Below are 21607 nucleotides of genomic sequence, written 5' to 3'. Positions count from 1 at the left end.
ACCCATTTGGCTCTTAAAATCTACTTTTTTTTTTTTTTCCATAATGTCCTCCCTCTAACCCATGTACTTTCTCTTCAAATGGTTGTGAAAACTTTTTACTTGAAAATAATTGCAAGCTCGGGGGAAAGCTGGAAGAATGGTGCACACGCCCAGAGAATGTCTTTTCTAACAGAGCTCTTTGCCCCGGCAGAATCCAGCTCAGAAGTATGTGTGCACCCAGGGGTCATGTCTTCACTTCTACAGACACCTCTATGTGTATGAAAGGCTAATATGCAAACTGTCCCCTTGGGCGTTCCATCGCTCGCCATGACGTGCGCTGACCACCAGGGGGCGGCAGAGAAGGAAGGAGGGCCTCCGCTGCAGCAGGAGAGAAGGCCCTGGCCCGAAGCCAGAGGCCCTCATCAGCCTGATCACAGCCAGGCCTGGGGACCCTGCCGACCCCTGCACGGCCTCTAGTCTTCGAAAGCTTTCCAAATTGGTGTCTCACCCTGGCCCCCTTGCTCTGGGGGCAGCTGTCCCGGGGTCTCTGCCATCTTGGTGAGGTCATGGTCAGCAGGAGCTGAATGTACAGGTGCCCCCAGGGCTGCGCAGGGCCCTGGGTGAGACAGCTCTGCATTTGTCCCTGGGGTCCCTTTGGAAGTCCCCAGGTGTGCACCATTCTTTATGTTAGTTTCTCCACTTGGGGTTTCTGCACGTGTCTGACCCAGGGTTAGGGTTAAGGGTTAGAGTTAGGGGTTAGGGTTAATCCTAACCCTAACCCTAACCATAAACACTAACCCTAACCCTAAACCTGACCCAAGGTAATTTCAGACCAGGAGAGCAAACACCAGAACACAGAACCCTAACCCTAACCCTAACCCTAACCACAATATAGAACCCTAACCCTAACCACATTACAGAACCCTAACCCTAACCCAAACCACAATATAGAACCCTAACCCTAACCACATTACAGAACCCTAACCCTAACCCAAACCACAAATAGAACCCTAACCCTAACCCTAACCATATTACAGAACCCTAACCCTAACCACATTACAGAACCCTAACCCTAACCACATTACAGAACCCTAACCCTAACCACATTACAGAACCCTAACCCTAACCCTAACCACAATATAGAACCCTAACCCTAACCACATTACAGAACCCTAACCCTAACCCTAACCCTAACCCTAACCCTAGCCCAACCCTAACCTGGCCAGGCTCACTGTGAACGGTGAATGGTCCTGTTTTGAGTGCCTGTGTATGTCCTCTCAGTGAGGGGGTGGCTTTCATACTGCCCTGGCTGGGCTGCCCCCTCATCAGCTTCCCTCTGTCCAGGTCCACGGGCTCAGGAGGCCAAGCCCCTTGACCACTCTCCCCGACGGGCCATCCCGTGACATTTGCCCACCGCGCGCCGGAGCCAACACGCGCACGCAGAGCCGCGGACGCCGGGGGCATCGCCGAAGAGCTGGGGGGCTGGGCTCCTCGGACTACAACTCCCGCCATGCCCCGCGCGCCCGCCGCCTCCCGGCCGCTCCCGGAAGTGGAGCTCCGAGGGGGCGTCTCCGACCTTAGCGAGGGGGCGGTCCGGCCGGCTGGTCTGGGGAGGAGGCCGCGGCGAGGAACCCGATGCGGACCGGCGGCGCCGCAGATGGCTGCGCCTGCAGGCGACGACTGCGGGGGCGCCACGCCCGAGGCGGACCGGCCTCGCCAGCGGCCCTTCCTGATCGGGGTGAGCGGCGGCACCGCCAGCGGCAAGGTGAGGGCGAGCGGACCGGCGGGGTCTGCGGGGCACCGCGACCGGGGCGCGTCTCCGTCGGGGAGGGAACGGGGCAGGGCTGCGGGCGGGGGCGGAGCGGGGGTGGGCGGGTCCGTGTCCAGCGCCGGCAACGTGCGGTCCCGAGTCAGCGCGCCCTGTGTCCGTGCCCCAGTCCACGGTGTGTGAGAAGATCATGGAGCTGCTGGGGCAGAACGAGGTGGACCACCGGCAGCGGAAGGTGGTCATCCTGAGCCAGGACAGGTTCTACAAGGTGCTGACGGCGGAGCAGAAGGCCAAGGCCTTGAAGGGACAGTACAACTTCGACCACCCAGGTAGGTCTGGCCCTGGGCGGGCGGAGGGCGGGAGGGCGGCCGGGTCGGGGCCCAGGAGCGCTGAGCGGGGCCCATACAATTGCCCAGGCACCCGAGGTGGAGTGGGCGCTGGGCCCTGGACCCTGGTGGAAGCCAGGCAGCGGGAGCGCCTTTGGACCCCCACCCCTGCCCTGTGATGTGGAGAAGTCCACTCACCTCCCCACGGGGCCCTTTGCACACCCCGTTGTCCACTGCGGCCTTGCCCTGCCCGCTGCCTGGGGCACAGTTCCTGAGAGGCCTGCAGGGGGAAGCAGAGCCCAGACCCAGAAACTTTGTTTCCTGGTTGGTCGGGGGCCAGGGGAACAGGTGGCAGTTGGAGGGGTGGGGAGGGTCATGGCCCGAGGAGGCCAGCCTGCCCTGCCCGCCACGACCCGCAGATCCGCGCTGCGGCCGACTCCCAGCTTCCTGCTTTCCGGGGACAGCAGCCTGGGCAGTGGCACTGCTGGGGTCAGCAAGGACAGGGCCATCCGTGGGTGCAGGACCACCAGCGGGACCGCCAGCATCCGCCGTGGCCGAGGAAGCCCTGTCCCAGCACAGGACGCCTGGACCGTCTTGCCTTTTGTCCATCCCTGCAGATGCCTTTGACAATGACTTGATGCACAGGACTCTGAAAAACATCGTGGAGGGCAAAACTGTCGAGGTCCCAACCTATGACTTTGTGACCCACTCGAGGTGAGCAGGTGGTTCCTGGGAGGCACTTAGGGCGTCCCCTCTGGGGCTTACAGACCGCCTGCGGCAGGCCTGACCCATGGGTTTCTGCGGACACCCCTCTCCCACCGTGATGTTTCCTCGGTGGAGTCAGTGCCCGGGAGACCCTGTCTCCAGCAGGGCCCGCTCCCTGCTCTCGCCTGCAGGTTACTGGAGACCACGGTGGTGTACCCGGCGGACGTGGTCCTGTTTGAGGGCATCCTGGTCTTCTACAGCCAGGAGATCCGGGACATGTTCCACCTGCGCCTCTTTGTGGACACGGACTCTGACGTCAGGCTGTCGAGAAGGGGTAAGGCGCTCAGCCTCCCTGTCCCGGGCCGAGGCTAGGCGGTCGTTTCCAGGTCTGACGGCGGCCTCCTGGCTCCTGTCGCTGCAGTTCTCCGAGACGTGAACCGCGGGAGGGACCTGGAGCAGATTCTGACCCAGTACACCACCTTCGTCAAGCCAGCCTTCGAGGAGTTCTGCCTGCCGGTACCGCCTGCGCTTAATTGGGAATGCCTGCCTTTTCTCCCTCCAGAGACACGATGCCTGGTTCTGGGAGCTGGCGGGGAGGCACGCGTCCGATTATAAATGGAGATTCAGCTACTGCCCATATGCCCAGGGCGTGCCCAGCTCTCCAGGCCTCCTCTGCCCTGCTGCTCCCTCTGCCTAGAAAAGCCACTCCCGGTATCCTCACCGGCTCCCTCCTGCTTCAGGCCTTGCCCTGGTCACCGGGATTGCCTGTGCAGGATGACCCCAAGACCCCTCTGCTCCCGGCCTCGGGCCTGCTTTCTGTGTTCCCAGGGGGCTTCTCGTCATCTGACCGCACGGGCTATCTTGCTTACCCCCTTTGCTGGCCTCCGCCTCCAGTCCGCTCAGCAGTGAGCCGGCCAGGGGAGCCGCGCCTGGCCCTCCGGCAGGTCCACTACCTGCAGACACAGCTGTCCCTCCTGCCTCGGTGGCGCATCTCTTGTAACATGTCTCCTTGGCCCACATTCACATGCCAACACCAGACGGATCATAGGTCCATCCCCGGGGCCGCACCGTTTTCTCCTCCCCTCCCTGTGCTTTGCCTGGTTCAGGTGTGTCCCCAGCAGCCCTGCCCCTCCCTCGCACAGGGCTGGCGAGAGTGAGCGATGCCCGGCATGTTGGCAGCTGCACTGCGGCCGCTCTCATGTGCAGTGCACCTTGCACACCTGCCACTCGTCCGGGGCTCTTGCAGAAGGGCCCTGATTGCAGAGGAAGCACGTGGTGGAGGATGCCACGCTCCACTTGGCCCCGTGAATTAAGTTGTTAGCACAGAGAACTGTCCTCGAGACTATTCTATTGGTAGCATCGAGCAGAGCACAGCATTTCAGAGATACAGGAGATATCAGTTCTCCTGGCTGCCTGGCCACCTCCTACTGCGGTGCTCCACCGTCCTCACACCTCGTTGATAACTGCCCCCTGCCCCCTCCTGCCCCCTCCTGCCTGTGACCCAGGAATCCGGGCACCTCAACGCTTGCTCCTCTACTGGATGGCACCTTGGAGGGTGGGGTGGACAGATTCTTACAAGATCTTCCTTTTTGTGTTGCAGACAAAGAAGTATGCGGATGTGATCATCCCCCGAGGGGTGGACAATATGGGTAAGAACCAGGCCTGATGGGCTGCCAGACTGTCTCCGCCCAGAGCCCCAAGGCAGGCACTGCCCCATCCCCCCTGGTCGCTGACAGTTACATTGTATGTCAGTTGCACCTCAATAAAGCTGGTGGGAAAACAGCTACTAGTAGAGAAAACTGTTGAGGAGCCACTGTTAGCAGGAAGTCCTTTAACCAGGCCCCAGGCCAGCAGAAGTCCTCGCTGGCCCAGCCGGCAAGTGTGGTGTCCAGGCCTGGACGTGTGTTCTGTCTGCTGAGACCCGGTGCCGGACAGACGGGCGACGGGGTGGAGGGCGCGTGCGGCTGACGCGCTCTTGTCTGTCTCTGCCGCAGTCGCCATCAACCTGATCGTGCAGCACATCCAGGACATTCTCAACGGGGACATCTGCAAGTGGCACCGTGGAGGGGCCAACGGGCGCAGCTGCAAGAGGACGCTTCCTGAGCCCGGCGACCACTCCGCGGTGCTGGCCGTCGGCAAACGGTCGCACCTGGAGTCCAGCAGCCGGCCGCACTGAGGAGGGGTGTGCCTCCCGCAGGCCCGGAGGTGCCGCCTGCCCCCAGACACCTGCTGCTTCCTCTCCGCCTCTGGGACGGTCCCATGAGTCAGTGTCCTCAGTACCGGGGCCCTGGACGCGGGGTGCCACCCAGTTCGATGGGGTGGGGCTGTGTCTGCACCTGCTCCCTCGTGGTGAGGAGGGTAGGCAGGCCAGGTCACTGAGAAATGCCACGGGGCGCGTGGCAGCCTGTGATGCTCACTCGGGGACACGGGGCCGCGCTGTGGGGGGGGAGGGACGTCTGGACACCGTGCTCGTGTTCTGACTGGTCTCACGGTGAGTTTCTCTGGTGTGATCAGTTCTCACATGTGCGACTGAAAGTGTGAAAATACCTCCCCTTTTTATGTTGTACGTCCCATGTTTTCTGTTTTATTCTGTTTCCCAACACCGTGTAGTGAGCTAGTAACCCCGTTTCGTGACCCGCAGTGGGTGTGATCCAGCCTGCGACAGGCTGACCTGACCTGAGGAGCCAGCGAGGCCTTTCTCCTGGCCTGGGCTCCAGGGCAGGGCAGGGAAGGAGCCTTGGGGACAGGCGTGTTTTTAACCAGCACCAGACAGGAAGCAGGGACACCCACTCGCCCAGCCCCGAGCCTGCCCGGCCCCTGCTGGGGAGTGTCCACCAGGGGACCCTGAGCCCAGGGTGCTGTCCCACCTCTAGCCAAGGAATATGCTGGACCTGAGGCATGAGCGAGTGCTGTGGCCCAAAGCCGGCCCCTCTCCCTCCCTCACTGAGCCCATGCCCCAAGCCCCCATGGCCTGTGTCGTCCTGGAGTGTCTTCCTTCCCACGTGGTGGCCACGTGTTAAAGGGGTCCTGCCCCATCACTGCTAACCTGCGCGGCACTCTGAGTTCCTTCTATGGAGTAGTAGCTGGTCACACAACTGACATCGCTGAGCCGTGGCCGGCTGCTGGTGACTCACAGTGTCGTCAAGCGTGTTGTGCCCTTCGGGGAGAGAATCAATAAATAACCAATATGAATGCCAGTGGTCCCTTTTTATTATTTCTTAAAATATTTTTTATTGATTTCAGAGAGGAAGGGAGAAGAGAGAATCATTGATCGGTTGCCTCCTGCACGCCCCCTACTGGGGATGGAGCCCGCAACCCAGGCATGTGCCCTTGGCCGGAGTGGAACCTGGGACCCTTCAGTCCGCAGGTTGGCGCTCTCTCCACTAAGCCAAGCTGGCCAGGGCAGTGGTCCCTTTTTAATTACACCAAAGGCGAGTTCAGGACAAGGAACAGATGACACACCTTGACTGTCCGCTGCTTGTTAGCCTCACGGGTGTGCAGTCAGCGAGAGGGTTAACACAGGGTTACTGCCTCACTCAGACAGGCCCCGCCCGGCCGGCCCAGTGGCTAGTGACACTCAGCTGTTCCGGGCAAAGCCTAGAGGCCCCCCGGGGCAGAGGCTCTAGCTCGGGGCCAGCGGGTGCTTGGGAGGGAGGACCAGGCGTGTCAGCAAGACCGGCCCGTCTGGTCTGACCCTCACGCCCGTCACTCCCACTCCCCGCCATCTCTCCGTCGCCGAGCCCCACACTAGCCACTCAACACGTGTCCCCGTGTAGGGCCCCGGGATTTGTGGACACAGCGTGTTCTTTATTGTCCGCATAAGAATAAGGTGCTTCAGGTGAAGGGACCAGAGGAGAGCCCCCGCCAGGCCTGGCCAGCTCCCCTGAGCGTGTCCCGGTCCCGACCCCGGATGTCTCGTGCCAGTCCTGCTAGTGTTTGCGGATCAGGATGTCCCAGCTCTCTTTCCAGCGAAGGGCCTGGAGGTCGCTGGGTGACAGCGACTTGTCCCCGTAGGTCAGTGGGCGCAGCACGTTAAACACGTGGCAGGCGGCCGAGTACCACGCCACCACCAGGGCGCCGAACAGGCTCCTGTGGAGCTGGGACCTGTGGGCGCCAAAGCAGAGCGCAGGTGGCTCCTGTGGCTCTGCCCCACTGTGGCCGCCGCACTCAGCACCTGGCCTCTTCCACCCGCGCCCCCCCCCCCCCGCCCACCCGTCGTGCCCATCACAGCCTGCCTGGCGCTGAGCATGACCTTCCCCGCTGGCCTACTGCTCGGGTCTCCAAGCCTCCGCTCCACCTGAACGCCAACCCCACGCATCACGGCTCCCCCTCCCCCTCTCCCCGTTCGAGGCTTCCAGGCTCCCAGCCCGCCCCAGGTTACACAGCTGCCCGGTCTACCTCCTCTGCCCCTGCCAACGGGCCAATATGGCCGTCCGAGAACCCTCCCCACCCTCAGGTTCCCCTTGCTCGCCTTCCTCCTGGTCTGGACCACAGACCCACTTCCCACTTCCCACCCCAACGGCTGTGCAAGCTCATCCTCGACCCCAGGGCCCCAGTCCGCCCCTCACACTGTGATGGCCCAGACCTGCACAGGTGCTCGCCGATGTGCTGCAAGACCACGGGCAGTAGAAGGATCTGGAAGGTGAGTGCGGGCAGGTAGTGGTAGAGGAAGAGCGTCTTCTCCATCAGGAAGAACGGGAAGTAGTTTGCCGCCCAGCCGCCGGCACACAGGGCCCCGGCCAGCACCCAGCGCAGCCAGGAATCTGGGGAGGATGGCGCAGGCCACCGCTGACCCTAAGTCGCCGCAGGCTCAGCTCTCCACTCCCCCCCACCCCCCATCGCTGGCGGAAGAACAGACTGGTCCTCAGAACGCCCTGCAGCACCCGCTGGGTCCTCAGGGTCCCTCCGCTGAGAAATACCAGCCCTTGCGGGAGGCCCAGCCTCTGCTGCTCGTCAAGGTCCCGTGTCTCGGGATTATCTGGTCGGTACAACTTCGGGGAGCTGAAGGGCTGCCTGTCCAGTGGGGAGGATGGACCAGTTCCCAGAGCCCCACAGTAGGAGGTGCCTCAGGGCCCTGCCTGTCCTGGGGCTCATTCCTTTTCTGTTTGGAGATGGTGCTAAGTGGGTTTCTGTTACTAGCAAACACCAGACCCTCCATTGTGTACACATGGTGGCTCCGCCCTGGGCTCACCAGCCATCCCTGCCCAGTGCCTGCACTCCCTGCCCAGTGCCTGCACCTCCCTGCCCAGTGCCTGCACTCCCTGCCCAGTGCCTGCACCTCCCTGCCCAGTGCCTGCACTCCCTGCCCAGTGCCTGCACTCCCTGCCCAGTGCCTGCACCTCCCTGCCCAGTGCCTGCACTCCCTGCCCAGTGCCTGCACCTCCCTGCCCAGTGCCTGCACTCCCTGCCCAGTGCCTGCACTCCCTGCCCAGTGCCTGCACTCCCTGCCCAGTGCCTGCACCTCCCTGCAACATTTTGTCTCTGGGGAGACAAAAATAATTTATGCCCCTGGATGCAGAAACAAAGATGCAACCTAAAGGCAGAGCTTCCTGGTGAGCTGAGCTTTGGTCAGAAGTAGGAGGAGGAGAAACGGGGGGAGCGTGCACGCACCCTCGGGGAGCTCACAGACACGCCTCCGGCGGCAGAGCAGGTACCAGCAGAAGAGCAGGACGTACAGCGCGGTGGCGAGGCCGGCGGAAGCCCAGATCACCACGTTCCCCAGCAGGTGGATCTGAGCCTACAAGGACGGAGATGCCATCAGCACAGCCTCCATGGGGCCTGTTCCTGACGAGGCCTTTCTAGGATGTGCGGAGTTTCCTACAATCAGGAGCCGCGATTGTCTTCAACAGCAGGCTGCTCCCAGAGGGACTCGCACAGAGCAACGCAGAGCTAAGGGTGTGCCCGGGGCCCTGCTCTGCGAGTGACCGCTCGGCGCGCTCTGGCCGGGAGGACGTGAGCATCGTTAGCTCGTGTCATCACAGGAGCCATGGCTGAGCGGGCTCTGCGCCTTCCCCGGGGGAAGCGACAACAGGTGCCTGAAGGAAGCCCTGCCTGCTGCGCGCAGGGGCCGTGCCCGGACCGGACCGCAGGGAAGGCGCAGCGCGGCCACAGGGCGGAGGGCCGCTTCCTTCCACGCACACGCGTCCTCGCTCCTTGGCTCTGCGGCCAGCCCAGGAGCCAGCACTGGCGGGAAGCAGAGGGGATGAAGGCCACGGCGCAGCGCTGCTTACACTGGTCCTGGGGTGCAGCCAGTAGGCGATGTTGGTGTCCAGGGTGACCCAGTCCAGCGGCGTGGAGCTGTACTTGTGCTCCGAGTCGTCGCTCCTCACCGTCAGCATCCTCCACTGCAACAGCCAGAGCCCGTCAGGCAGCCAGGCACCTGCGCATGGGGCCCAACCTCAAGCTCATTTGGAAGGCGCCCCAGAGGCAGTGCGGCCTGATAGGCGGGCTCAGCAGGAGACCTGGATTCCAACCTGCTGGTGGCCGGCCCCAGGGGCTCCAGTCACCTCGTCTAAGGGCACATCTAGACCAGGGAGCCGTGCTTCCGGTCTCCATCAGATTGACCGGGGCCTGGCAACGTGGCCTGCTGGGTGGCTGGGTGGCTGGACGGACGGACACACTCCTTCCACTGCGTCAGGTCCCAGGTAAGGACTGACTTGGGGAGGTGAGGACTCCACAGCCTCCATTCCCGCCTCCCGCTCCACATCACCTGCAGCTCCGAGAACCTGGCCATGAAGCTCAGGTTCCTGCTGACGTCCACGTGAGTTGGCGAGTGCAGCTCCAGCTCCCTCTCCCTCTGCTCCTGGCCTGACGGACACACGAGGCCCGAAAGAACAGAGCAGATTAAGGTCAGGAGCTGGGCGCAGCTGTGGGCGCGGCGCAGGCGGCTTCCCTGCCTTCCAAACCCCACGGCGACTGGCGGCGTCCCATTCTGTTTCCCCGAGAAACTACCGACAAATTAGGGTCTGTGGACCCGTGAGAGCTCGGCTCACACGGCCTGTCGACCGCAGGGTAACCCCCTGGCTGTTGGCAGCTTCAGCGGGCATGGGAGGGGCGTGTGGTGTGCGAGAGCGTGGGAGCTGTGCCGCCTCTCACCAGGGCCCCGTGGGTCGGCGACTCACTCCTGCCGTAGCGGTGCTCCTCCACGGTCCACACGGCGCTCTCGTGGTAGCCCCGGGACAGCTTCTCCCCAACCACCTCCAGCTGCCGGAAGCCCCAGTCGGGGAGGTGGGCCCCGCTCAGCTGGAAGACGGGACGAGGGCGTGAGGGGCAAGCCAGGCCCTGGCTCATCGCGGCCAGGGCTCCGGAAGGTCCTCATGTGAAGGCTCAGTTCTGAGGACTTACAAAGGCCCCCACCTTCAGTGGAAACACAGCACCCACTTGGCACAAAAGTCTGGGGAAGGGCAGGCTCGGCCGGGAGCCGCGCACGGATTGTGGGCCGAGATGCGGGCTCTGGGTCCGGCAGCAGCCCTTACCTTCAGGATGGCGGACGTGTTCAGGTGCACGAGGCGCACCTCCGACAGGATGGTCTTCCAGATCTCGGCGTCCGACTCTCTGTTCACGATGTCCTGTAAGAGCAGACCTGCCCGTTACATATCCCTCTCCGGCTTCCTTCAACAGGAAGGTGAGGCCAGTCACGCGCTGAAACTGATGGCTGATCCTGGGGCTAGTGGGCTGATCGGGGGCCAGCAGGCTGACCTGGGGGGCAAACAGGCTGATCTGGGGGAACAGCAGGCTGACCCTGGGGTTAGTGGGCTGATCTGGGGGGCCAGTGGGCTGATCCTGGGGGGCCAGTGGGCTGATCCTGGGGGGTAGCGAGCAGATCCTGGGGGGTTGCGGGCTGAGCCTGGGGGTAGCGGGCTGATCCTGGGGGGTAGCGAGCTGAGCCTGGGGGGTTGCGGGCTGAGCCTGGGGGTAGCGAGCAGATCCTGGGGGGTAGCGGGCTGAGCCTGGGGGTAGCGGGCTGATCCTGGGGGGTAGCGAGCTGAGCCTGGGGGTAGCGGGCTGATCCTGGGGGGTAGCGGGCTGAGCCTGGGGGTAGCGGGCTGATCCTGGGGGGTAGCGGGCTGAGCCTGGGGGTAGCGAGCAGATCCTGGGGGGTAGCGGGCTGAGCCTGGGGGGTAGCGGGCTGAGCCTGGGGGTAGCGAGCAGATCCTGGGGGGTAGCGGGCTGAGCCTGGGGGGTAGCGGGCTGAGCCTGGGGGTAGCGAGCAGATCCTGGGGGGTAGCGGGCTGAGCCTGGGGGTAGCGGGCTGAGCCTGGGGTAGCGGGCTGAGCCTGGGGTAGCGGGCTGAGCCTGGGGGTAGCGGGCTGAGCCTGGGGTAGCGGGCTGAGCCTGGGGGCACAGTGCCTCCTGCAGCGGCAGCTCAGCCTTCAGGCAGAGACCAAAGACCTGCGCTTCTGGGATGCCTGCTCACCCGCAGGGCTTAGAGCTCGGCCCAGATGCAAAGATGGAGCAATGGAGGTTAGAGACCGTCCCTGAAAGCTGTCCCAGGGGACTCCTGACATTGGGTAATAAACAACTGACATCTGAGGAGCACTTGGCATTGTTGTGGCCTCACGAGGGCGCCGTGAGGTGGTGTAGGGGCCGCACTGCGGTCAGCCTGCCTCCCCTGCTCCGTGTGGGGCTGACGGGGCCACCAGCAGGGACTGAGGAGGAGGAGAGGGATCAACGAGGAGACCCCCGCGACAGGCAGCAGCGGGAGGGCCTGGGACTCTTGGGACAGCTCCCGATGTCACGGAACAGGCACCAACAACTCCCGTGGAGGCGGGAGGCCAGGGGAGAGGCGGGCGAAGCTGGTGCATGACAACTCACAGCACATGGACGTCTGTCGCATGTGAAGGGGGAGGAGAGGTGCTGCTGGGCACAGACATGGAAAAGCAGCCCCCGCCTTGCTGAGGGCCACCAGCCACACTCAGTGCACTGGACATGCAGCTCACACCACTGAACACACGGGGCTGAGTGGGGAGCTGCCGCTGCAGGAGCCTCGGGGAGGCGACCCCAGTGCCATTACTCAACTCACGCCCTTGAACTCAGACAGCCAATGTCCAGGACACCAGGACGTTCCCCGCCACCTTTCCTAGGACACCGCCTGCATCCTGGAGAGCGAGACTCGTTCTACAAGGGCCATGTTGCCCTGGTCGCTCGGAGGAAGGCGGTCACTATCCCAGCTGCCCGGGAAGGGGCAGCCCCAGGACTCGCCCGAGGGCCAGGCCTCTCCCAGGGGAGCCTGCGACAGGGCAGGTGTTCCTGTCAGGCCAGGCCGACCAAGGCTCCTGGGTGGCGAGGGTGCTGGAGCCCCGACCCGGGCTCAGTGACCTGGTCTTGACACTGAGTGACGAAGCCAGAGGCGCCTCCTCCTGGCAGAACCACAGAGCCCAGCAGCGAGCATTTACCAACTGTCTGCGAACCGTTTGTCTGATGCCAGCGCCCCCAGACCCGTGGTCTGTGGAAGTCTCTGCTCCCTGTAAAAACAGCCACGAACTCTGATGACCGTATCCCTTCCCAGGTTACCCCTGAACCTGGGTCATGCTAAACGGCGGTTTCCAGCGTCCTGTTAGAAGGTGCGTGTGCTGACGTGGCCACTCCCCGTCTCCGCAGTGTCCGCGACTCACCAGCCTCCAGAGGCTCTGGGCGGGCATGGAGATGTTGTAGTCGATGTAGCAGGACACCTCCTGCGCATGGGGGTTCAGGGGGGCTGCCACGTCGTGCCTGCAACACCAAACAATGCTCACGGAATTCCTCAGCTGTTTCTTTAAGGGGAAAAGCCGCTTTTCAGAAACAGAGCCAGCTCAGCCTAAGGGGCAGGGTCCTGTAGTCGCTCTGACCCGAGGGTGCCAGATCACGTTGACGGGAAGTATGGCGAGTGCCCGGGGACGCTGGGGGTGGTGTAGTGAGGGGCGGTCAGCCCCCGAAATACAGGGGCTGCTCAGAGGCTGACAGCAAACATGTCCCCACCCTCCTGCCCCACTGAACCCCAGTCCCAGTCCTGCTGGGCTCACTGACAGCGGGGCCACCACCGATGGAGGAGCCCCACTGCACCCTGAGCACGCGAGCCTGGCTGCTCTCCCCTCACCTGGCCCCTCACTACAGCCGTCTCCCTCCCTCTGCTCCCGTCAGCTGCCGCCCTGGGTCCCCTCCCGCGGGGAGTGCAGGTGAGCACAGCTGGGAGCTGGGAGCTGGGAGGAGGGAGGGCGGGCGGGCTCACGTGTTGAGGAGGCGGCTGGTCATGCCGTGCACCAGCTGCACCACGTCCCCGTGCCGCACGGGCCTCGGCGGGTTGCTCACCTCCAGCTGGTGCCTGGGAAGACAGGAGCCGCACGTCACCTGGTCGTGTCGAGGCTCTGGGTGCTCCCAGGGGGACCATTGGGAATGTGCAGCCGCCCAACCAGTTTGTCCCTTGTACGAGGTGAGTTCGTGTCAACAGCCATGACACTGAACTCGTTTCTGAAACCTATGGCCAACTTTCCAAGCTTTCAAACATGGTCCCGTCTGCCACCTTCACACTTGGGCTGCTCTGTGCTACCTACGAACACCCCGGGGCCCACTCAGAGATCCCTCCCTCACACAGACCTGCTCAGTGCCCGCTCGGGGAAAGGGACGCAGGGCCCCACTGGCCTCGACATGCAGGGGCAGGTGAGTGGGGAGGGCGGGCAGGAGGAGTGGGAGCAGGTGAGTGGGGAGGGCGGGCAGGAGGAGTGGGAGCAGGTGAGTGGGGAGGGCGGGCAGGAGGAGTGGGAGCAGGTGAGTGGGGAGGGCGGGCAGGAGGAGTGGGGGCAGGTGAGTGGGGAGGGCGGGCAGGAGGAGTGGGAGCAGGTGAGTGGGGAGGGCGGGCAGGAGGAGCTAGAACAGGTGAGTGGGGAGGGCGGGCAGGAGGAGCTAGAACAGGTGAGTGGGGAGGGCGGGCAGGAGGAGCTAGAACAGGTGAGTGGGGAGGGCGGGCAGGAGGAGTGGGAGCAGGTGAGTGGGGAGGGCAGGCAGGAGGAGTGGGGGCAGGTGAGTGGGGAGGGCGGGCAGGAGGAGCTAGAACAGGTGAGTGGGGAGGGCGGGCAGGAGGAGCTAGAACAGGTGAGTGGGGAGGGCGGGCAGGAGGAGCTAGAACAGGTGAGTGGGGAGGGCGGGCAGGAGGAGTGGGAGCAGGTGAGTGGGGAGGGCGGGCAGGAGGAGTGGGAGCAGGTGAGTGGGGAGGGCGGGCAGGAGGAGTGGGAGCAGGTGAGTGGGGAGGGCAGGCAGGAGGAGTGGGGGCAGGTGAGTGGGGAGGGCGGGCAGGAGGAGCTAGAACAGGTGAGTGGGGAGGGCGGGCAGGAGGAGTGGGAACAGGTGAGCGGGGAGGGTGGGCAGGAGGAGCTAGAACAGGTGAGCGGGGAGGGTGGGCAGGAGGAGCTAGAACAGGTGAGCGGGGAGGGCGGGCAGGAGGAGTGGGAACAGGTGAGTGGGGAGGGCGGGCAGGAGGAGTGGGAACAGGTGAGTGGGGAGGGCGGGCAGGAGGAGTGGGAACAGGTGAGTGGGGAGGGCGGGCAGGAGGAGTGGGAGCAGGTGAGTGAGGAGGGCGGGCAGGAGGAGTGGGAGCAGGTGAGTGGGGAGGGCGGGCAGAAGCTGGAGCAGGTGAGTGGGTGAGCATGGGCAGGAGGAGTGGGAGCAGGTGAGTGGGTGAGCATGGGCAGGAGGAGCAGGAGCGGATGGTGTAGGCCCCACTAGCCACTGTGCGGTTAGGCCTGAAGGCCCAGGACCTTGTACGCACCTCCCGGGGTCCTTGACAATCCACCAGTTGTTGACATCTTTGAAGGGGTAACAGGTCACCTGCTGCTGGTGGGAGCTGCCCCGGCCGTTCTCGTAGCTGCAGGGGAGGGTCAACAAAGACTGGGTCTGCAGGGGGCTCCATAAACTACCCAGCACGGTGTTTAGGGGAAAATAAGGATAAACAGTTTAAATCTAAGAGGGGCCAGAACCCGACCAGTGTGGGGTCACGAGGCCGCCTCGCGGGTGTGCCGGGCCCTCCGCCCAGCGAGCCCTCTCACTGGTTTACATGCAGAGACACCAAGACTCTGACATCAGACCCCAGAGTTCAATTCCCTGTCTCCCCGATCCTCTTCACATAAAGTGAAAGTTGGTAACAGAAAAAATACGACAAACGTTTTATAACTTCCAATAAAACAGCACTTTCCTTACCTCAACGGGTAGGTGCTCGGGTGGGAGTGGAGCCAGCAGGGCACAGGCTTGCCCGAGGCGCTCTTCAGAGTGACCTGTGAGCCATAGGCCACCTCCAGGGGCTGGCCTTGCGTGATCCGAGCCAGCCCCCCCTACAAAGGCCAAAAGGGGCAAGTGAGAGTCAGGGTTCCCCTGCACAGCCCTCCCCAACCTGGGAGCATATTCGGGGTGCTGGCAATTATAATTACACTAGAGGCCCGGTGCATGAAATTTGTGCATGGGAGGAGGGGTCCCTCAGCGTGGCCTGCACCCTCTCCAATCCAGAACCCCTCAGGGGATGTCCGACTACCGGCAGTCGGACATCCCTCTTGCAATCCAGGACTGCTGGCTCAACCACTCACCTGCCTGCCTGCCTGCCTGATCACCCCTAACCACTCTGCCTGCCTGCCTGATGCCCCTAACCACTCTGCCTGCCTGCCTGATTGCCCCTAACTGCCCTCCCTGCCAGCCTGGTTGCCACTAACTGCCCTCCCCTGCTGGCCTGATCGCCTCTAACCTCTTCTGCCTCAGTCTCCACGACTGTGGCTTTGTCCAGAAGATGTCTGGAAGCTGTCCGGTCTAATTAGCACGTTACCCTTTTGTGAGTATAGATAAGACACAGCTCTGTCGTGTTACGCTGATCAGAACCACTGATGGCATGCCGCCTCGGAGGCAGGGCTTGTGTCCATTTACGAGGTGAGAAAGCAGCTCGCCAGCGTTTCTGAACAGGTCGGTGTGACTTCAGGCCACAATTCCAACCACCTCAACTGGTGCATTTGACTGTTTCTGCAAAGTTCGTGTGAATGAGGCCGAGTTGTCTGTCCTCTGAGGCTCATGCGGCCCCCGGAGCCTGTGGGACCTCCCCTCCGCTCATGTCTGCTCCCTCGGGACGCAGATCCGTTTACAGCCCCGAGGCGCAGGCCGCCTTCCTCGCGCTGGCTCTCCCTCTGAGGCTCACCCGACAGTGTTTCCGTACGAAACGGAGTCTCCCACGGTCTCTTCTCACCTCCAGGCTGGCCTGGAACGCGCTGGACATGATCTGGTCGTGGGGCCCGGAGCGGCAGAGCAGCGTCAAGTGGACGTAGAAGAACAGCAGGTACGTGACGGCCGGGACGACCACCAGAGCCACTGCGCGGGCCAGCACGTGACACAGCACACAGACCTGGGCACACGGGGGACACACCCCTCGCACGCAGGCTCCCACTGCGCCCCCCTGATGCCGCCCCCCCCCCCCCCCCGCGCGCCCCCGTGGCAGGCTCCCCTACGTTTGACAGAGCCTGGTCTCCGATCAGGTGCCAGGTGTGGACGGCAGCGACTCCGAGCACCAGCAAGTAAGTGAAAATGCCCATGTACTTGATGCTGAAAAGACCAATGGAGGGGAAGTTAAAATGACAGACGAGGAGGGCGCAGGCGCTGCTCAGACCCGGCCGGACTCACCCGACGGCACAGGAGCAGGCCACTCCGGTCAGCGTCAGCCACAGCCACCAGCTCGGGGAGAAGGGCCTGCGGGCAGGACAGAGGCAGAGCTGCGAACGGGTCCCCGAGACCCCGAGGGTGGCTGCCGGGACCGAGCTTCAGAGACGCGGAAAATGGACCCCCTCCGCCCCATCGTCGGCCCGCGAGTTCTCTTTTTGGCCAGAACGTTTCTCCAGTTAGTTTAAGTTACAGGAAAACGAGGATGCATTTACGAAGCCATGAGCTGAGGGCCGGTCTGAGGGGCTGCAGGACAGCCGCGGGCGCTCCCGGACAAAAAGGCTCAGCCCGTTCTGGGCCGCCAGGCCGCCCAGACTCTTCCTTCTCGTTAATTAGGACAGGGCCCCGGGCCGTACCTGTGCTCTTGGGAGTTGGAGAACTTCAGGTAGGACAGCACGGCCAGTAGATTAAAAAATATTAACAGCGATTCCAAAAGCATCAGCCTGGCCTGCGTGATCAGCGCGTTCTCTGTTGGGAGGAGCAGTGTGTGTTGGAAGGAAGCAAAGGCGTGAAGATCAAACACCCACAAAGCAAAGGCTCCCAGTCGCTCAGAGCGGACGGCGGGACGTCCCGTTCAGCATTGGGGTGTCTCCACAACCACGAGGGCAAGTTCTTAGGGGGAGTCACACCCACTGAGACCGTGTGACCTTGGGCAAGTCACAGAGCTTCTCTGGCTGTCGTTTTCTCATTTGCAGAAGCAATACCAGCTCTGTGGGCGCCGTGCGTGCTATGGCCTGATGTTGGCAAAGGGCCTCCATTTTCTCTACAGATGGTCTGACTTTGTATGTGAGTTCACTTCATTTGTTGGGAGACCTGGGCTGGAAGGCCCTGTCTGAGGAATACCCACTAGCTCCTCTGCCAAGGCCATGGGGTGGGGCCTGGGAGGTGGTGGAACCCGGCAGGCCATCAGGGAGTGGCAGACGTGGGTGCAGGTGGAGGTGTTCACCGTTACCCGGGCACCTGTCTGGACAGCCCCAATTCATACGGCCCCACCCCCACAACGTGAAGTCTGGCCACCCACCTCCATAGCCCCCAGCCTGAGAGCGGGGTGACCCCCAGAGTCAGATGTGGACCAACTGCCTGAGCTTCCTTCCATCCTAGGAGCAGAAGCTGCTGAGGGGGGCACGTCTACTGAACTCGGAGCTCTCCTGGGCCACACACTGAAGCGTAGCCAAGGCCCGCCCGTGGCTCCTCCTGCACCAACCAGAGCCGGCCCAGGCCCAGGCCTTACCGATGAGCATCAGCAGGGCGGCTCCCATGGCGGCGCAGTGAGAAAAACGGAGCTCCCACAGGATCTGGTAGGCCATCGGCACTGACAGGGCCCCTGCGAGGGCCGGCAGCAGGCGCAGGGACCACACGGGCACGTTGCTGCTGTATTCTGGAACGCAACCATAGCGGAGCTGAGCGCACCGTGTTTGCAGACAGTTTCACACTCACAGACTCCAGTACGAGCGTTCACGACACTGGGGGCCTCATCGGGAGCTGGTGTGTGAGCACGCCTTTGAGATGTGCTCGCTAGCCAACGGCACACCCTGTGGCAACACACAGGATTTGTACGTCCAAGAGAGACAAGAGGAATCACTGTCACTAAACACTGAGATGTTTACCAGGTTTTTGAAAGTCTGTCACGTGTACCCAAACAATCGATCACACCCTGGACTCACATTAACAAACCACTAGCTCCCCATTCTAATACATGCAAATTAGCAAGGGCAGTGAAAATGAGATGTACCTGCTCCAATTCTGTTCCACAAAAAGTTGCCGTCGAATCCTCCCAAATAACCTAAAACAGGATTGATCAGCGTCGATCCGTTCAGCAATGTTTCAGGAGTGCCGAACAGTGGCGGCCAACAGCAAGCAACAGTAAATAAATAATAAGACATGACCACTGCCCTCAAGAAAGTTCGTGTATAAGTTTAAAAAGACATATATTTTTTCTTGATTTCAGAAAGGAAGGGAGGAGCGAGAGATAGAAATGTCAATGACGAGAGACTCATTGATCTGCTGCCTCCTGCACGCCCCCCACCGGGGATTAAGCCCGCAACCCGGGCATGTGCCCCGACTGCGAATCGAACTGTGACCTCCTGGCTCCCAGGTCCCTGCTCAACCCCTGAGCCACGCCGGCCGGGCCCTCCTCTAACTCCTGAAGGTTCCTACCTCCCAAGGCCAGCAGCATGTGGCCGAAGGGCGGTCCACTGCCATCCAGAAAGAAGACCCGCTTCATGTAAAAAGAGATGTACTGCCCGTAGTAGACTTCATCGAAACTGAAAAACAAATCCACACGGAACTTCACTGTGGGTCTGAGCTGCAGGAGGGCGGCAGCGTAAATGTGCTCCTGTGTTTCCACACGGCTCAGGGCCATCGGCAGGGGTCCGGTCTCCGCCCCAACCCGTCGGGTCCCCAGGTGTGAAGACACGTGTACGCAGCCTTCCCCGAAACACAGGCTCTGTGTGTCTCCCTCGCTCTGGACTTAGGGGTGTGCCGGTAGCCGGCCCCTGAAAGGCCTCCCAGACGCGAGGCCAACCCCCGTGTCCACCAGCTCCATGCAGGAACCCACGGTGACAAAACGCTTTCAGGTGAAGACACGAAGGAATCGCCGTGCATTTTTTGAGGTGTGATGATGCTACTGTGGTCTTGTGTTTTATTAAGAATCTGGGTCTTTAAGAGACACTTGTACACTGAATTACCTACGAACAAAATATGTCTATGATTTGCTTCTAAAATTCCAGGGAGGGGGTGGCTATCCTATATAATAAAAGGCTAATATGCAAATTGTCCTCTCCACCTGGAGTTCGCCCAGGGGGCGGGGCGGCTGGCCAATCTCCCAGTCCCCTCCCCCAGGCAGCCCAGCCCAATTGGGTCTGGCAGCTGGCCCCCACCCGTGAGTTGATAACTGTAGAAGGTGGGTGATGAATATAGGGGTGAGGGGGTCATCATACAATTTTCCCCGTATTTGTGTATGTTTGATGCTTTCCATAATAAAAAGTTAAACAAAGAGGAACACAGGTATCAGATAATAAAGAGCCCTTCACTAATAAAAGGGACCGTCTCCCATTATAACAGAGAACACCTCTAAGGTCAGTGAGGACTCACTTCCATATTCCTCAGCCTTCTGCCCGCCAACCTCGGGGTCTCAAATGGTGCCCCGAGGCTGCTGCGCCCGCCCCGGCCCAAGGGCAGGACTGGGCACGTGGGCTCTGCAGGGGTTTCCTGGGACAAACCAGCCTCTCCCCTAACTGCCCGGAACCCCAGCATTTCCCGCTCCCGTTCCTGCTGTTTAACGGGCACTGTTTGGCTTACACCACAGCCCGCGGGTAGGCGAGGCGCCACAGCCGGCTCAGCAGCCCCACCGCCGTCAGAGCCACGACGTTCAAGTTGACATCCGCGGTCACCACTACGGGGCGCTGCAGAAACCCCAACATCTTGCCGAAGAGCAAGCCGCGAGGAGTCCCTGGAAAAGGCCTCAAGAGTAAATGGGTGGCGACCAGGAAGGCCCGGAGGCGGTGAAGAGGACCTCGGATGCGCCAGGCAGCACCGCCCTCGGGAGGCGCCCGAGGCTCCCCCGATGGGCCTGCAGGAACCTCAAGACTGAGCACTCGTTCCTGCACCTGCCAGCGCCGTGGGGGGAGGGAGGGCGCTGTGAATGAAGGAAGGGCCTTCCCGCCCTCCCCACGGGGCAGCGCGGCCGGGGACCTCCACCTTCCGAGCCTCGGAGCCTCCTCTGCCCCGCGCGCCTCCTTCCCGTCCCCCCTGGGGCAGCACCGGCCCCTGGCGCCCCCTTTCTCACCCGGGGGCTTCCCCCTCCCTGGACCTCCACTTCTCGAAGGTACGTCTGCCCTGGACGCCCCGCTCCTCTCCCCGGGGGCCCCCTCTCCCCGCAGGCTGCTCTAGTCCCGGGCCACTCTTCACCAAAGTGTCACCTCCCCCCGTGTCCCCTTCTTTCCCGGGCGCACCCGCCCCCCGTTCGGGCCCCAGCTCGCCCGCGGGCCGCGCACGTACTCACCTTCCTCCGTCCCCGGAGAGCGGTTCCCCCGGCCCGGCCGCGCCTGGGACCCGCCAGGGGGTGCGGACCTTGAGGGCTCCTGGGGCGCACGCGCGGGGCGGGGAGGGGCGGGGCCGCTCGGCACTCAGCTCCGCCCACCGCCCTGCTCGACGCTCGATTCGCGGCGCCTGCGGGGCCGTCGGGCGGCGCCGCGCGTGCGCACTGGGCGGGAGCCGCAGGGGCTGCGGGCTCTCGGGCTGCGCGGGGCGGCCGCCTCCTGGCGAGCATGACGGGCCTGGCGTTCTGTGGCCCGCGCCCCGCAGCCCACGCTCATGCTTCACGACACAGAGGGCCGCACCCGCCCCTCGCTTGGTGGCGCGGACCCGCGTGTCCTCACTGGACCGCGGGGGCCGGGACGATGACCCTCGGGGACTCGCCAGGTCCCTCGTCCACGTGCACCTTAACCCGGACCGACAGACGGCTGCACACAACAGCTGCGTTTTCGCTGTTGCTGAGGCCGTTCCGCACGCTGGTCACCCCACCCCGGCGTGAGGCGACTCACCGGACTCTGCGGGAGGGCAGGGCGTAGGGCGGTGTCGGGGAGACCCTGGCCCGTGTCCCCTTTATCCCGTCACCGGGCTGCGAAGGAACGTGCCCGGGGCAGGGTCCCCGGGGACACGTTGAACCTACTTGGGAACGATTTGTAAGTGGCCTCCATCCTTTGAACCCTCACTACCCCCTAAGGTAGGTCCTGGGAGAGCCCAGTTCTAGTTAAGGAAACAGTGACAAACGAGGTCTTCCAAGTCACACCCCGGAGATGGCAGAACCGAGCGGCCCCTGCCCCCAGGTGCAAGCTCTTGGCCCTTCCTCCTTCCTCCTCTGAAGTGCAGCGCAGTCCGCTCCTGCGCCCAGCAAAGGGACGGAGGCCCAGCAGCAGAGCAGACACCTCTGACCTCCCACCTCTCCAGGGCCAAGGGGAGGGGAGTGCAGGCAGATGGCATGCGCACCCAACACCACGGTGGGGGCTGCTAGTGCCGACCCACCTGGAAAAGGCCCCTAACCCACAGGCGTCAGTTGCCTCTCCCGTGTTGCTCTAAGGCATCTCAGTCAAGTCACTCCTAATTAACATGCACACTCAAAGGAAAAGGACAGAAAACTCAGGGACACAGCCTGAGAAAGCATGTCCAG

General features: G+C 62.8%; 2 protein-coding genes across 3 annotated transcripts; one reads left to right on the top strand and one right to left on the bottom strand.

Annotated features, from left to right (window-relative positions):
- Positions 1-1564: 1564 nt before the first annotated feature.
- UCK1 (uridine-cytidine kinase 1) lies at positions 1565-5974 on the top strand. 2 transcript variants are annotated; one of them, XM_081102947.1, is made up of 7 exons: positions 1565-1744; positions 1917-2076; positions 2691-2787; positions 2970-3112; positions 3200-3294; positions 4379-4427; positions 4773-5974. In XM_081102947.1, the coding sequence occupies exons 1-7, from the start codon at positions 1637-1639 to the stop codon at positions 4952-4954; spliced, it is 834 nt and encodes a 277-aa protein (XP_080959073.1). In that variant the 5' UTR covers positions 1565-1636; the 3' UTR covers positions 4955-5974. The 2 variants fall into 2 exon arrangements, with proteins under 2 accessions (XP_080959073.1, XP_080959074.1); XM_081102948.1 differs by lacking the exon at positions 3200-3294 and having other exon boundaries at positions 1576-1744; positions 4773-5968.
- On the bottom strand, positions 5972-20524 carry POMT1 (protein O-mannosyltransferase 1). The gene is made up of 20 exons (XM_081102946.1): positions 20441-20524; positions 19738-19888; positions 18595-18701; positions 18170-18220; positions 17669-17815; positions 16794-16905; positions 16402-16467; positions 16230-16323; positions 15971-16126; positions 14947-15077; positions 14519-14614; positions 12986-13078; positions 12393-12489; positions 10254-10346; positions 9900-10020; positions 9488-9585; positions 9009-9122; positions 8389-8515; positions 7364-7541; positions 5972-6882 (listed from the first exon to the last, which is right to left on the bottom strand). Exons 2-20 carry the CDS (start codon positions 19857-19859, stop codon positions 6708-6710), a joined length of 2178 nt encoding a protein of 725 aa, XP_080959072.1. The 5' UTR covers positions 19860-19888; positions 20441-20524; the 3' UTR covers positions 5972-6707.
- Between the last annotated feature and the right edge of the window lie 1083 nt (positions 20525-21607).

This window comes from Myotis nattereri (assembly GCF_964212035.1).
Source record: "Myotis nattereri genome assembly, chromosome: 12".
Lineage (NCBI taxonomy): Eukaryota > Metazoa > Chordata > Mammalia > Chiroptera > Vespertilionidae > Myotis > Myotis nattereri.
This window is presented reverse-complemented; position numbering and strand designations above follow the sequence as displayed.